This window comes from Anolis carolinensis, chromosome 2 (genome assembly GCF_035594765.1).
Source record: "Anolis carolinensis isolate JA03-04 chromosome 2, rAnoCar3.1.pri, whole genome shotgun sequence".
NCBI lineage: Eukaryota > Metazoa > Chordata > Lepidosauria > Squamata > Dactyloidae > Anolis > Anolis carolinensis.
Window position 1 is genome coordinate 196,509,800 of NC_085842.1, and position 13,806 is coordinate 196,523,605.

A 13,806-nucleotide genomic window follows, 5' to 3' on the forward strand; every position below is an offset into this window, starting at 1 on the left:
GGTGTAGATAATAATAATAATAATAATAATAATAATAATAATAATAATAATAATAATAATAATAACAACAACAACAACAACTACTACTACTACTTTATTTTTATATCCCGCCACCATCTCCCCGTAGGGACTCGGTGCGGCTAATATGGGGCCAAGCCCAAATAGCCACAAATAAGCAGGAACACAGCTTGTTCTGGTTGTGACTGCATTGTTATAGGTGCTCTTAGAGGCAGCAATGCTCCAGGATGGTCAGATAGTGATAGTGGCAAGGATTATGTTTGCTTTCCTAGCCCAACTTTTGCCTCTCTTCTAATATAAGGCAGAGCTACCCACAATGCTCTGTGCATAAATTGCCCATGTCACAATTAGAGTAAGATCCCCGTAACCGCAGAATCCATATCCATGGTTTCACTTACCCGCACCAGAGGAAAAATGATTTCTAGGACTTCTTTAGGTTCTCCAGGCAACACTGTGGTATGTTTCCTTTGGAAGTTACTATAGTGTCACCCTGGAATTCCTAGAGAAGCTGTCTCCAAGAATCTCCAGGATGACGCTAGAACCAGATTTCGATAATTTTATGTTATTTGGCCATACTTACAGTTTCTGATAACTACAGTTTGGCCATAAATGTATCTCCCATAGAAATGGGCATCTTACAATACTGTAATATGATCTGGTGGATAAGGCAACCCTATAGCTGGTGCATCACATGGCTGCCCAACTATTATCTGGTGTGGGTTTTACAGAACAGATTGCACCATTGTAGAAACATCTGCATGGATTTCCTTTTCGTTTCCAAGTCACATGTTTCTCTTTCGAGTCTGTATTCATTGTCTGTGATCTCGTTATGTGTCTCACTTTTTAAAGAGATAAGACTGGTGAGAAGACCATAAAGAAGACCTGCTTGCCCTAGCTGTAGGATTTTGCTGTAGCATTTACATGGTTGACTGGACTCTACAGTTCTACCAAACTTCTAGTTATTGAGACTGCTTTTTGATCTCAGATTTCCATGCCTTTTTTGGTATCAGTTTTGTTCTAATACTTGTTTGAATTTGTTTTTATTTTATTGTCGTTATGGAATTATTGTAAATGGCCTTGAGTGCTGATTCAGTGGGGTGTGGAGATTAGAAATATTTTAAATCAGTAAGTAAGCATGTAATGTTTCTTGTCCATAGTGAGCCTGAAGGGAACAAAGGCAAACTGACTGGATTGCTGACCTATTACTCCATAGTTTCTGCTTATTGCACAGTTGGTATCAGGTTGAGACATTTTGTTCACAGCTAAGCATTGTTGCCCCCTAGTCAATAGGGGCATTAACACTTTTTTATTATTATACTTCCTCGTTCAGCTGGAGTTTATCTAGCTATCTGTATATAAGTCAAAGTATGTTGGTTGGTTTGTTTGTTTGTATCACAATAGCTCCTGCATGCCTTGATGGATATGGACCAAACCTGGCACACATAACCATCATAATCTAACCTAAAATACTGGCAGGGTTTGGGTTGGGAGGCCTGATGGAGGATGATGAGAGTTGGAGTCCAGTCACATCTGGAGAGTCTTGTCGGTACAAGTTCCAATCCATCCAGATCTGGCCCTGATGAAAGTTCCAGCCAAACACATCTGGAGCTGATAGGAGTTACAGGCCAACCAGGCTAATAGGAATTCAAGTCCATTACCTGTATGATTTGATAAACCAGTAAATAAGCATGTGATGTTTCTTGTCCAGATATACATTTTCTAACGGGACCATTGATAAAATTGTTAAGCTGGCAATGAATAATAAATATGATGATGACTAAAAAACTATCCACACTCTGGTTATATTAAAACTTCTGTTGGCCATACTAACTTATCAGCACTTTCTATACAAGGTCGCTATCTCCTCAGTCATTGCTGTGCAGTTTTGAGAGAGTTACATCAGTTTATTTGCAATTGTGGTGAAAAAGAAAATGGCTGTCCCCTTTGTGATTTGCGTGAAAGAAGAGCAGTGATTCATTTTCTGTTGTCTGAGAGTGTCTGATGCTGATACTTATTGAGGGTATTTTATAGCAAGGACAGCTATCCAAGGGTGTTGTGTTGTTGCATGTCAATGCACATCCACACACCACTACCAACACTGTTGACGCTCTCTAAAAACTTTGCTTTGAAACATCAAAGCATCCTCCCTATAGTCGTGATCTTACCCCATCAGACTATCACATGTTTGGACCCTGGAAAGAATCCTATGAAGACAAATATTCATGTTTATTGAAGAGGTACATCCCTGGCTCACAGGTCATCCTAAAGCACTATTTTAATAAAATAATATGAAGCTTCTTGACAAATGGACAAAGTATATTGAAAAGCAGGGAGATGTATTTGTCTTTTCTGAAAGTTGATTGAAATTTTTGACTTATCCTCATAAGGCCTCCCACACTTTTCATAGGTCTAAGGGAGATTTGAGCCTGGATCTCCCATGTCCCCGCACAGTACTTGTTGAGATGTTCTCTCAGTGCCCATGGACTTGACAGCTGATTTGGGAGTTCGCTTTCACTATAGGAAAAAAAAATCATACTATTAATGTACCTGGCACTATGGTCCAGACACATGTTTTTGACAATTTGCTTGCAATATGGTCCTTTGTGCTTTGATCCAATTTTAAAAACCTTAGCTTTTATATCCATGGTTTTACAGAAAAATCTGGATACTTTGGTATGTAGCCAGTCTTCCAGGCAGTTTCACTTTGCTGTGGAATTGAGGGGAGGGGTTAGTGATGGGAGGAGATGATTTGTGGGGGGTGATACTTCTTACCAGGAAGTGTTTCTTTGCAAGGTTGAATTAAAAAAATATTCACATGCATGATGGTAAGAGAGAAATGCAGAGCAGTCATAGCCATGTGGTCAAAAATAATGTGAAGGACTGGAAATGTATTCGTCTTGGAGAAATGTGTATCATATATGTTGCAGTATTGGGAGTCACTGCAGGGTTACTGCAGCACAGGAAAATGTGCAAAACATACTTTTTCAGTATAAACAAGCTCTTTGACTCAGATCTCAGTCCTGTTTTCTGCCATCATCATCATCGCCATTCGTGCTGTTCTTCGATTTTGTTATTTGAAGATATTATAGACTTCTTGCATAGGGGGACAGTTCCTTAGCGTGCTTACAGCCTATATCTTGTTTTTCTCCTCCTCCTTGACTTAAAAAATCTTACAGGTTTCCATCTGAGTGGTATTGTAACAGAGCCACCTGGTCCCAGTGAGCCCGAGCACAGTTACCATGTCTCCATCAGCTTTGACCGCTGCAAGATTACGTCGGTGAGCTGTGCCTGTGATAACCGGGATATCTTCTACTGTGCCCATGTGGTGGCCTTGTCCTTGCACCGCATCCGACATGCTCGCCAAGTGGAGCTGCGCCTGCCCATCTCTGAAACCTTGTCACAGATGAACCGAGACCAGCTGCAGAAGTTTGTGCAGTACTTGATCAGTGCTCACCACACAGAAGTGCTGCCGACAGCTCAAAGGCTGGCCGATGAGATTCTGTTGCTTGGCTCTGAAATAAACCGAGTGCATGGTAAGGAGCTCTGCTTGAGTCCATGAGGGAACCAACAATTGGAATGGGGGAGATAAGGCCAGAAGAAGGTTCTTGGGGTGCCAACATCCCTTGCTTCCCTTTTCTCAATTTCTTATTGGAGGAATTGAGACATAGATTTGTAAGAGTGGCTGCTAACAAAGGCCACTGAGTGAGGCCAAAAATCTGCTTCACCAAGGTGTACTGCCATATGCATATCTGTAAATGAACAAAGTTCCTTAACTCTTTCTGTATCAGTGTTTCCCAACCCTTTTTTGACCAGGGCCCACTTCAACGGGGACCACTTTGACCAGGGATCACTCTCCAACATTAGTACCGAAAGAGTTAGGAATCTTTGGGTTGCTGTGAGTCTTTCGGGCTATATAGTCATGTTCCAGAAGCTGTCTCTCCTGATGTTTCGCCCACATCTGTGAAAGGGAAGATAGATAGATAGGTAGATAGATAGATAAGAAAGGAGAAGGAAAGGAGGGATGGGGGAAGAAGGAAAAAGGAGAGAAGGAAGAGAAAGGAAAGGGGGAAAAGATGTGGTATTAGGGAAAGAAGGGATAAAAGCGGGGGTGGAGGGGGTGACCCCTCCGACAACTGGGCAACATTGGGTTTATACGCTATTACAGAATAAAATAACTTAGAATGGAATAGCCATACTGTGGCCAGTTTGTGTTTTGCTGGCTGAGAAAAAAGACAAAATGATGCAGAAGGCAACTAGACTAGGAGTTGCACTTGATTTCAGTACTTATGATGGGACGGTATCTTCCACCTTACCTGAAGATTAGTTTACAGCATGCAGGATTGTTTTCCTGGACAGTATTGTTGTGCTCACTGTTTTACGCTGCCCAATGTTAGGGCTGCCCTGAGCAACATTTCTTTGATGTGAGTGGTATGGAATTTCTAAAACAATGCAGATGTATTCAGTGAATGAAGTAGTTGTATACTTTGGCACTACTTCTTTTACAGAATAACTGGTGCCAAGGGCAGAAGTCGTATAGAGAGGTTCCTGTACAACCAAGAAGAGAGCAGTCCAACAAGTTTCAGCAATTTTAATACAACATTAACAATAATATCTACACTGGAAATAAAATAACCAGATTAGATAAAAATTTGTATAATTAAATGAAAACATTTGGAAACCTATAGAGATCACTTGAAATCATCTTCCAAAATGAATCTAGGGATAATTTTTTTTAATTTTTATCATTCTTCATTTTTCTTACAATTTTCCTTTCGATGGCCAGACTTACAGATTTGTGCTCTTTTTTAACATGTTGGGGGTAGCTGGTGAGGTTGGCTTATCTGCTCTCCCTGTTATCTCTGTTTTGCTGTTCATGCATCGTAAAGGAATCTGGAGGCAGCAGCTGTTTACATTGCCTGTTGTAGGCATAACTCCAGTAGGATTGGCTAGAGTAGAAGCCCATATTTTTTCCAGCTCAGGCTTATTACACTGCAGACATGTTGCTTCAATCAATATGAGAAGTCTGTTTCTGTAACCCTGATTCACCATCTTCCCAATGCAAACAGTGTAAGCAAACGTTGAACTAGACAGATGACAAGGAGGAATGGAGGCAGAACAGATCTCAGAATCATTAGATAACATTTTTTTAAATCTCCATATTAAAATTATACATGTAACTCCTCTGACTGAAAAAAACTCAGTTGTTATTCTACCTCTGATTCTAAAGTTAGTTTGCAAGCCAATCTCCCCAAATTGTTTGAATCCAAGGACTGATTTCAAGCTCAGCATAGTACATGACTTATGAGGTCCCAAATACTGGATTCTGGCTTATTCCTGAGCTTAAAATGTCTATGGTAGGCCCTCCACATTTGCTTGGGATGGGGGTGCAAGACCCCTCTGAGGAAGCCTACCTTCCAGATGCGAGGGTGACTGTATAGGAAAACAGAGGTATTTGGGGTAGTGTAGGGGTCTAGGATGCCCCTAGAGATAAGGTGGGGTATTTTCATGCAGTTGTGGGGCTTTCTGCATGTTTTAACAGCAAAAATTACCTGTTAAATCATGCTGAATTTTTTTCATTTAAAATGAGTGGGGGAGTTGGGGGTATTGCTGGGAGAGCTTAAGATCCACAAAAGTGGGGTTCAGGAATTGCATATGGCCCTGAATTGCACTGTGCCCATTTTGATCAAGAGCAGGTCTTAAACTTTTCCACTAGCAACCACTTTCGGCCTCAGAAATGTTTACGTAACACTGAGCATATAGGTATATAAATTAGGTATAAAAATCAAACAAATCAGCGTTTGCAAAGCTTGCTAGGCAGGCAGATTTTTCTTTTCGTGAAATCCAGCAGAAGCATCTTCCGCAGAGCCCACTGTAACCTCTGAACAACAGACCTGTGCAATTATCTACCACAGTTGCTAAGTGACATTCAGAAAACTTTTACTTTTGCCAAAATTGTTGTGATCCCAACCTTGAGCTAAGAGGACCCCATTTGGGATCACGACCCACAGTTTATGAAGTCGTGATCTAGAGTAAAAACATCCTGATTCATTAGTTAAGCTGAAACAAGAACTGCTATACTTATCCTTCTTTTGTGTTCTGAAAGTAGGGGTCATGAACTTGGGTACTTCCAACATTTTGAACTTCAACTCCTACAAGTTAAGAGTAATTGGGTCAATGGTGAGGAATAAAGTGGGTCCAACAACTTTTGGAGGGTCACCCATTCCCCGCTGTTATTCTCATAAAATCTGGAAAGGTTTTTTTACTGGACAGGAGATGGGGCATATTTACTGGCTTCTAAACTACAGTGCCGACTGGGTAACCCAGGCTGTTACAGTTATTGCATATTTGACAGCCAACATTTTGATGATTTTTTCCCAGGTGCCCCTGACCCCACAGCTGGTGCTGGAATTGAGGATGCAAACTGCTGGCACCTAGATGAAGAGCAGATCCAAGAACAAGTGAAACAGCTTCTCTCAAATGGAGGTTACTATGGAGCAAGCAAACAGCTGCAGTCCATGTTCAACAAGGTAAAGGCTCCTGCTCATCTGTAGTAGGGTAGGAGGTGCAACCTCCACCCTGTAGAGGGGTCTTGTTCTCCCAGGCTCATCAAGCCCCTCCTATCATGGTCAGGTGAAGAATCAGTGTTGTCTTTGGTCACTGATTAGGGATTATGAAGATTCCTTTTCCAGTTCTCAGCTACCCCATCTGAGAGGACACTTGAGTGTCAGTGTGAACACTTGTTCCTGAAAAGATCAATTGAAATGGCTTTTGTTCTCCTTCCCAAGTGTGGATTGGATAGGAACACAACTTTGTTTTAGGCAGAAGCACCAGTGGGGAACTCCAGGCAACATTTAGGGCTCAAGGGGAGATCCTCTTAACAGCATCCAGTCTGTGGAGGGAGTGGGAATGTTTTTTCTTTCTTGTCATCTATCTCCTAATAAGTTGTGGATAAATATTGTGTCTACTGGTACTTGGGGATCTGGGATGATGCGGGTATAATGAGCCACCATTATTTGGATTGTGAGGGCTCTGGAGTGCTAATGCTGAGGCCTTCCACACACTCAGAATAAGGATTGGGCAATGTTAATTTTTGACAAGTAGAGTTTGAGATCTGCAGATTTTAGAAAAGTGGTAGTTAGCCAACATATCCACCTTGAGTTTTTCAAAAAGATAACATTTCCAACCTCTGGAGCTAAGGCAAGGACTCCTCCTTGATTTGTGGATACAGCTTTAGCAGAGAAATTGGAGTTACTTCCTGACATTCTTGAATCTCTCCTATTATGATATCTCTCCCTCCTCAGGTGCGGGAAATGCTGAGAATGAGGGACTCCAATGGGGCACGGATGCTCATCCTGATGACAGAGCAGTTCCTGCAGGATCCGCGCCTAGCACTATGGCGGCAGCAAGGAGCTGGCATGACGGACAAGTGCCGGCAGCTCTGGGATGAACTGGGTGAGAATTCCTCATAGAGCATGGAATTGCTGTTCGTTGCTGTGTGATTCACAAGACCAGAGCCCTGGAAATTGGAACAAAATTCAGATATCTTTTATTTTCAAAAGTGCAAGCTTCTAGTCTTTATGGCTACAAAAGAAAATTTGAAAATATATGGATACTGCTTGATTGGAGAAAGCTGCTTCAAACAGTTCTAAAGCAAGAAAGGTGGGAGAACCCAGTGTACAATGGATAAGGACTATCTACCTGTTTTAAAGCCAAATTACATGTTATATGGCTTCATTTAAAAAAAAATGATGTCAAATCTACCTTTGTATAATACATTGTAAGAAACCGAATGAGAAAGTACTTCTGTGATGGGGCTGATATTTTGCATCTTGTACTGAAAAACAGTTGTGTGGGACATCTTTCCTGACTTCATATAGGGTCTTACCTTCAATCTCAAGGGTTTTGAAAAGTTGTTGTTGGGAATGCAATTTCTAGTATCTCCCATCTAGCCCATGCTTAAACAGTGGTGCCAATCATAGATTGAAGGTAACATCTGTTGAACAGATGAAGGAACCTTGTTGAGCCAGATGTTACCTACTCCTATTGTCATTTGCTTGTCAGTCACTTGTGGCGAACCTAAGGTGACCCAATCATAGAGTTTTCTGAGGCTGAGAGTGTGTCACTCAGCCAAGATTACCCAATGGTTTTCATAGATAAGCGAGGAATTGAATCCTGGTCTCAAGAGTCAGAGTCCAAAGCTCAAAGCAGTGCACCACACTAGCCTTTTCCTAGTTTAAGCCAATAATCTTTGAGCAGAATATATCTTGACTATATAACTGATTTTTTTTCTTTTAATCTTGCCTCATCTCCCTGCCCTGGTGATGAACCTTAGTCTTGCTGCAAATTATATGTTAGATTGTATATTTTATTGTTGTCTTTTACTACATATTTGTCCTTTTCATTTTCCAAGCTGGAGCTCAGAGCAGGCTCTGTGGAACATCTATCCAAATGCTGGTCACTGTGAACTTTGTTTATCCTTCATAAAATTGTGGGTCTGTTTGCCTTCAAACCATAACTCAAACTACCACCCCAGCTCACCTTGCTGTCCATTTTAAGTTGAAGTTCCTCTTATACACAGTTTTGCCTGGATGTTAACCTGCCTGACCTCCATTTTCCCTTTTCTGCTGCAGGAGCACTGTGGGTGTGTGTGGTATTGAGCCCCCACTGCAAGATGGAAGAACGGGCTCTCTGGCTGCAGCTTCTCAAGAAGTGGAACAAGCTGGATGTCTGTCCCTTGGAGGAAGGCAACTACTCCTGCGACAGCATAGGACCTAGCAGTGTCTTGCCCCCTAATCCAAACCGCAACTCAGGTAAGGGGACACATGCTAGAAGTATGCTGTCCTCTAGGGCAGTATTCTCCAGACTTTGTTCTTCCAGGTGGTTTGTACTTGCATCTCAAGCTTCTGGATGCTGAAGTCCAAAACCTGGAGGACTAGAGTTTGTGAATCACTGCTCTGTGGGGACCATGAACTAGATTGTTGTCTTCTCCTAGAATATAATTGCATCCTATGGAGTATGTTTCTAGAGTTTAATAACCTCAAGGTTGGGGGTTTAAACCCCACCTTTAATATTTAAACCATGTACTAACCTTAGTAGCTGTGGCTCAAATCAGACTCACTTTTGTGCCACAATCTCATTTTGAGGGGTGGAGTAGAAAATTTCTCACTCAAATTCACACTCACAGTATAATGATGGCCTACTCTATGTTACTGTCATGAAATGTTCCTGCCTGACATATGTTCCTCTGTTCCGCCTGGTCTTTAGTGGAGACGTTTGTTTTTGTTTTGCTTTCAGAATTTTTTTTATTTTTTATTATTTTATTTATTTTGTGGAGACTTCTCTTAATTTTCTCGCTGGATCATGTTTATTACTGATGACTGAGTTTAGCTAAATATACTATTTAATTGATGAGTCTCCACAATAATTGCAATGGTTTTAAATGTTTTTAATGCTTAATATTTATTTATATCTTATTTCTGGACATTGTTGCGCTTTGTGTGATTTTTGTCTTGTATTTTATGTTACATGTGCTTTGATTTGTATTGTATTATATGTATACACTGTGTATGTGCAATGTGGCACTGAAGTTGCCAAACTGTAAGCTGCTCTGAGTCCCCTTCGAAGTGAGAAGAGTGGAGTAGAAATATAGCAAATAAATAAATAAATATGCTTTGTGGTTTTAAATTAGTACTTGGAAGAGATGAAGGATAGAGGTTTCATTCTGTACCCACAGTCCATTTTCAGACGCTTACACTGATCTGTATGTTCCTTTATAGCTGCGGTTCGGCAGACGGTTTTTGGACGTGCCATCAAGGCTGCGGAACTTCGCTGGGGTGATTGTCACCTGCAGAAGATCCTGAGCAGTGACTGCTACGGCGTCTCCTTGAAAAGTGGAAGTGACAAGCTGGGCTTTGACCCCCAAGGCCACCCACTTTGGCTGGGCGATGCTTTCCCCATGGCTTGTGCTCGAGTGGATGCTTTGCGCTCCCATGGCTACCCCCGTGAGGCCCTGCGCCTTGCAGTGGCAGTGGTAAATGCCATGCGCTTGCAGCGGCGTCATCAGCTGGAGAGCTACAAGCAGCAGAAGAAAGGCAAGAGGGGAGCGTAACAGGGCTTGGGTGGGAGTGAGGCAAGAGACTTGGCTTCTGTTCTGTTTGTGGGTGGGAGGTGATGAGAAGGCAGGTAAAGCTCAATAATAGTGTGAAAGGCTCTCTCTGTCTCTCTATTGAAGTTTTTTTTAGTACTAAAGTTGGAAAAGAGTCTCTGGAACCTGGGGAAGGATAGTGGTAGGGTTTCCCTTTGACTTTGTGCACTTGCCCCTGCTGCTTTCTGAGTACCTTTGAAGTGGAAAGCTGGCATGTGCATTTGTGGATCTCTTTTTATTCAAAGCAGGAGGTGCCTCAGATTTGTGGGCAGGGGGGAGAGACCAGCCAAGCATTTTCACCCTTCAGATTGCCTTGAATTAAACTTCCACAGTCCCCATCTGCAAACCATTCTAACTGCAGATTGTGGAAGCTGAAGCCCAAAACATCTGGAAGGCCATACATTCTCCACTTACTTTTCAGTTTCAAGTGGGGAGGAGGCTCTCAGTATTTTTCTCTGTTGTCTCGCTTCTCTTCCTGTTGCAGGTGTTTCCCATTTCCCTAAGACTTTTCAAACATGTAGAATCGTTTTCATTTGTATTGCCATTCCTCAGGCCTGCATTGTGATAATCTCTGCACAGTTTTTGGTTTCTGAGTTATTTTTCCCTTTTCTAGAACTCCTGCACAAAGGCACAACTAGCATCACCAACCTGGAGGGATGGGTAGGGCACCCTTTGGACCCTATTGGCTGCCTCTGCCGCACTTTTCTGGAGGCCTGCCGGACAGATGATGAAGGGCTGGCCCTATATCCAGGTACTGAAAATTTTGGGGAGAGAACAACAAAATCAGATTGATGGGTAGAGCTAGTTGGAGAGAACTGTTTATTCCTCCCCATATGCTATGCCAGTGACATATCCCTCCTCTCTGACCTATATTAGCAGTCTGGGGGAATGCTTTTCCTTGTGGCTCAGATAATGCAAGGAGAGGTCATTGCTGGGTTTCTGTTCTCCTTTGAGAAAAGGGTTTACGTATATACAGATGTATCTGTGCAGGAGTTTTCCACTTGCTTGTCATGGCTATGATGGGACTGCCCAGACATTTCAGAGGAGAGCAGAGCAGAGCTTGAAAAAGTGGACTTTTTAAATTACATCTCCATCAAGCTTCCAACCAGTGACAGTAGGCATGCTGTCTGAGGGATACTGAGATTCATAGACCCAAAATAGGACTTCAGCAAGCTCTGGGTGAATTTGCACAAGGGTCCTCCTGAACATTAGCATGTTTTTGTAGGATGTTGGCTATTCTATTTTTAGCCCTCTATTCAGTAGTTCCATCCTTGTTGCCCCTTCCCCATTCTTCAGACTCCACAGCAGAGCCCAAGAAGGCCCTGTATCAACACATTCCTGTACCTTCGAGTCCTGGTGAGTCGTACTTCATGCTGGCCTTGGAGGTGTCCTTGCTGGGGCTCGGGCAGCAGAGGTCCATGCCAGAGGGGCTGTACGCTCAGGATAAGGTGGTACGCAGTGAGGAACAGCTGATTGGCCTCCTGGAGGAGATGGAGCTGGACGAGCGGCTGGTACCCGTGCTCCGCAAACAAGCAGCTTTGCTATTGGATGGTAAGTGAGTGGGTGATGGTTGTCCCCTGGGTTCCTGCAAACGAAGTACTCCATCACTCCACCACAGTGCTACTAAAGAAGTGATGGGAGAAGGCAGCATGGGTTAGCCAAAGTGATGGGAGCTTCCTCTTGTGCAGGACAGGGTGTCAAGAATTTATCTGCTTATGGCAGAGGAGGAGAATACCTGTAGCCCTTCAGGTACTATTGAGCTATAGGTTCCATCATCCTTGACCACTGGCCATTTGGGTTTGGGGCAAATGGAGGTTTCAGTCTCGGATCATCTAAACCAGTGGTTCTCAACCTGTGGGTCCCCAGATGTTTTTGCCTTCAACACCCAGAAATCCTAACAGCTGGTAAACTGGCTGGGATTTCTGGAAGGTGTAGGCCAAAACACCTGGAGGGCCGCAGGTTGAAGAGACCTGAAAGGGGACCCTTGATTTATGGTGGTGGTGATGGTGGAGGAGGAGGAATTGGTGACACTGACCCTAGTGATGCCACTGAGAATCATTTATACCAACATGCAGAAATACAGCCTTGGGAAAGTATGTTTCTGGAACGCAATTTCCAGGCTTTGTCTGGTGAGCCCTGCTAACTAGAAGGTTCTGCAGATGGTAGTCCCACAATGTTATTGTCCTAAGATCTGGCTGGAAACGAGTACTCGCCGACCTCCCTTTCACTTTGAAATAATTGCTCATCCACTCTAAATTATGGTCTCTGACTAGTCACTTGCCTTTTCTTCCCAGGGGGTCCCTTCAGCGGATTTGGAGAGGTTGTGTTCCGCGAGAGTGTTCCCATGCATACGTTTGCCCGCTACCTCTTCACAGCCATATTGCCCTATGATCCTGAATTGGCCTATCGCTTGGCACTGCGAGCCATGAGGTATGTAAATCCCCATTCCTCTGCACCCTCTGTGTTCTTCCCCTTGTGTCTCTTGTTCCCTTGAAGCATAGTTAGCCTTGTATAATTACCTATTTGCTGTATTCCTCCCCTTTCACACATACACAGGCACTCTTCTTCCCTAAGCCATTACCTGATTTTTCTGACTAATTGAAAATGGCAAAGTGGGGGCTGTTGGCCACATATGGGCCCAGGACTTTTTTTGTGGCCCACAGAGTACCCTCGAGGTCAAAACACGGAGGCCTTTACATTCTCACAAATTTTGGCACTTCACACTGTTTTAGACCCAAGAGAGGACTTAAAAAAACAGGAAATTAATTTTAAAAACAACTGTTTTGCGGGGAGGGGTACATCCACCCAAAGTTTGTTGTGTGGTTAATGTTCCCTGCTAATCTTTGACATTCTCTCATCCTGCACTAAATGCTGTTGATCACAGCATTTAAAAAGTCATGCTCCCTGACCGGAAAGGACTACCTTGCCTCAGATTCTTCCACCTCCCTATTTTTGTTTCCCAAATAGCATAGAGGAGGGAGATGTAGTGGTATCTTAAAAAAATAAACTGCTAAGTTGGCAGTCATCTATATCTCTGTGTTAGTTAGTTTGCTTGTATATATGTTAATTAGCTTATTTATGTGAATGTAGTATAGTAGCTAGCCAATAGTTGTGCATGTATATATGCATGCTTTATGTTTTATCATATCTTTTTTCTTATTTTATGTACTGTATTTACTTTCTATATAGTTTTATATTATCAATTCTATATAAATACACACAGAGACATAAGTTCTTCCACCTCCAAATTCCCCTTTCTCTGAAGATTTGCTTGAAGTCAGGTTTTCATTACTGGAGTCCTCTAAATTCTGGCACACAAGTCCTGGCTCTTTCTCCCCCCAAAGCAGCAACCCCTAATACATTTCCTTTTTCATTCTGTTTAGGCTTCCTGTTCTGGAAACAGTGTTGCCAGCCACTGATATCCTGCACCAGAATCCACTAGACTCCATGATGGCCAATCGCTTCCCCCGCTGGTTTATCCTGGGTCATCTTGAAACTCGGCAGTGCGAGCTGGCATCGGCTATGCTCACTGCTGCTAAAGGTAGCCCCAGTTGTGGAAGAGGGGAGAATTCAGATATTTGGGACTCAGTTTCTTTCTCTTTGATGGGATGAGGGCATGATCAGTGGCCAGAGCTATGTAGCTT

At 42.8% G+C, this 13,806-nt stretch overlaps 1 protein-coding gene across 1 annotated transcript in view; it reads left to right on the top strand.

Moving 5' to 3' along the window:
* Positions 1 to 13,806, top strand: part of zswim4 (zinc finger SWIM-type containing 4) — a 53,437-nt gene that overhangs the window by 27,688 nt on the left and 11,943 nt on the right. Inside the window, exons 3-11 of the mRNA XM_003216404.4 lie at positions 3,195 to 3,551; positions 6,397 to 6,545; positions 7,320 to 7,470; positions 8,649 to 8,828; positions 9,795 to 10,109; positions 10,776 to 10,913; positions 11,459 to 11,713; positions 12,457 to 12,592; positions 13,546 to 13,703. Coding sequence (XP_003216452.1) covers positions 3,195 to 3,551; positions 6,397 to 6,545; positions 7,320 to 7,470; positions 8,649 to 8,828; positions 9,795 to 10,109; positions 10,776 to 10,913; positions 11,459 to 11,713; positions 12,457 to 12,592; positions 13,546 to 13,703 — 1,839 coding nt within the window. The remainder of the gene's footprint in view (positions 1 to 3,194; positions 3,552 to 6,396; positions 6,546 to 7,319; positions 7,471 to 8,648; positions 8,829 to 9,794; positions 10,110 to 10,775; positions 10,914 to 11,458; positions 11,714 to 12,456; positions 12,593 to 13,545; positions 13,704 to 13,806) is intronic.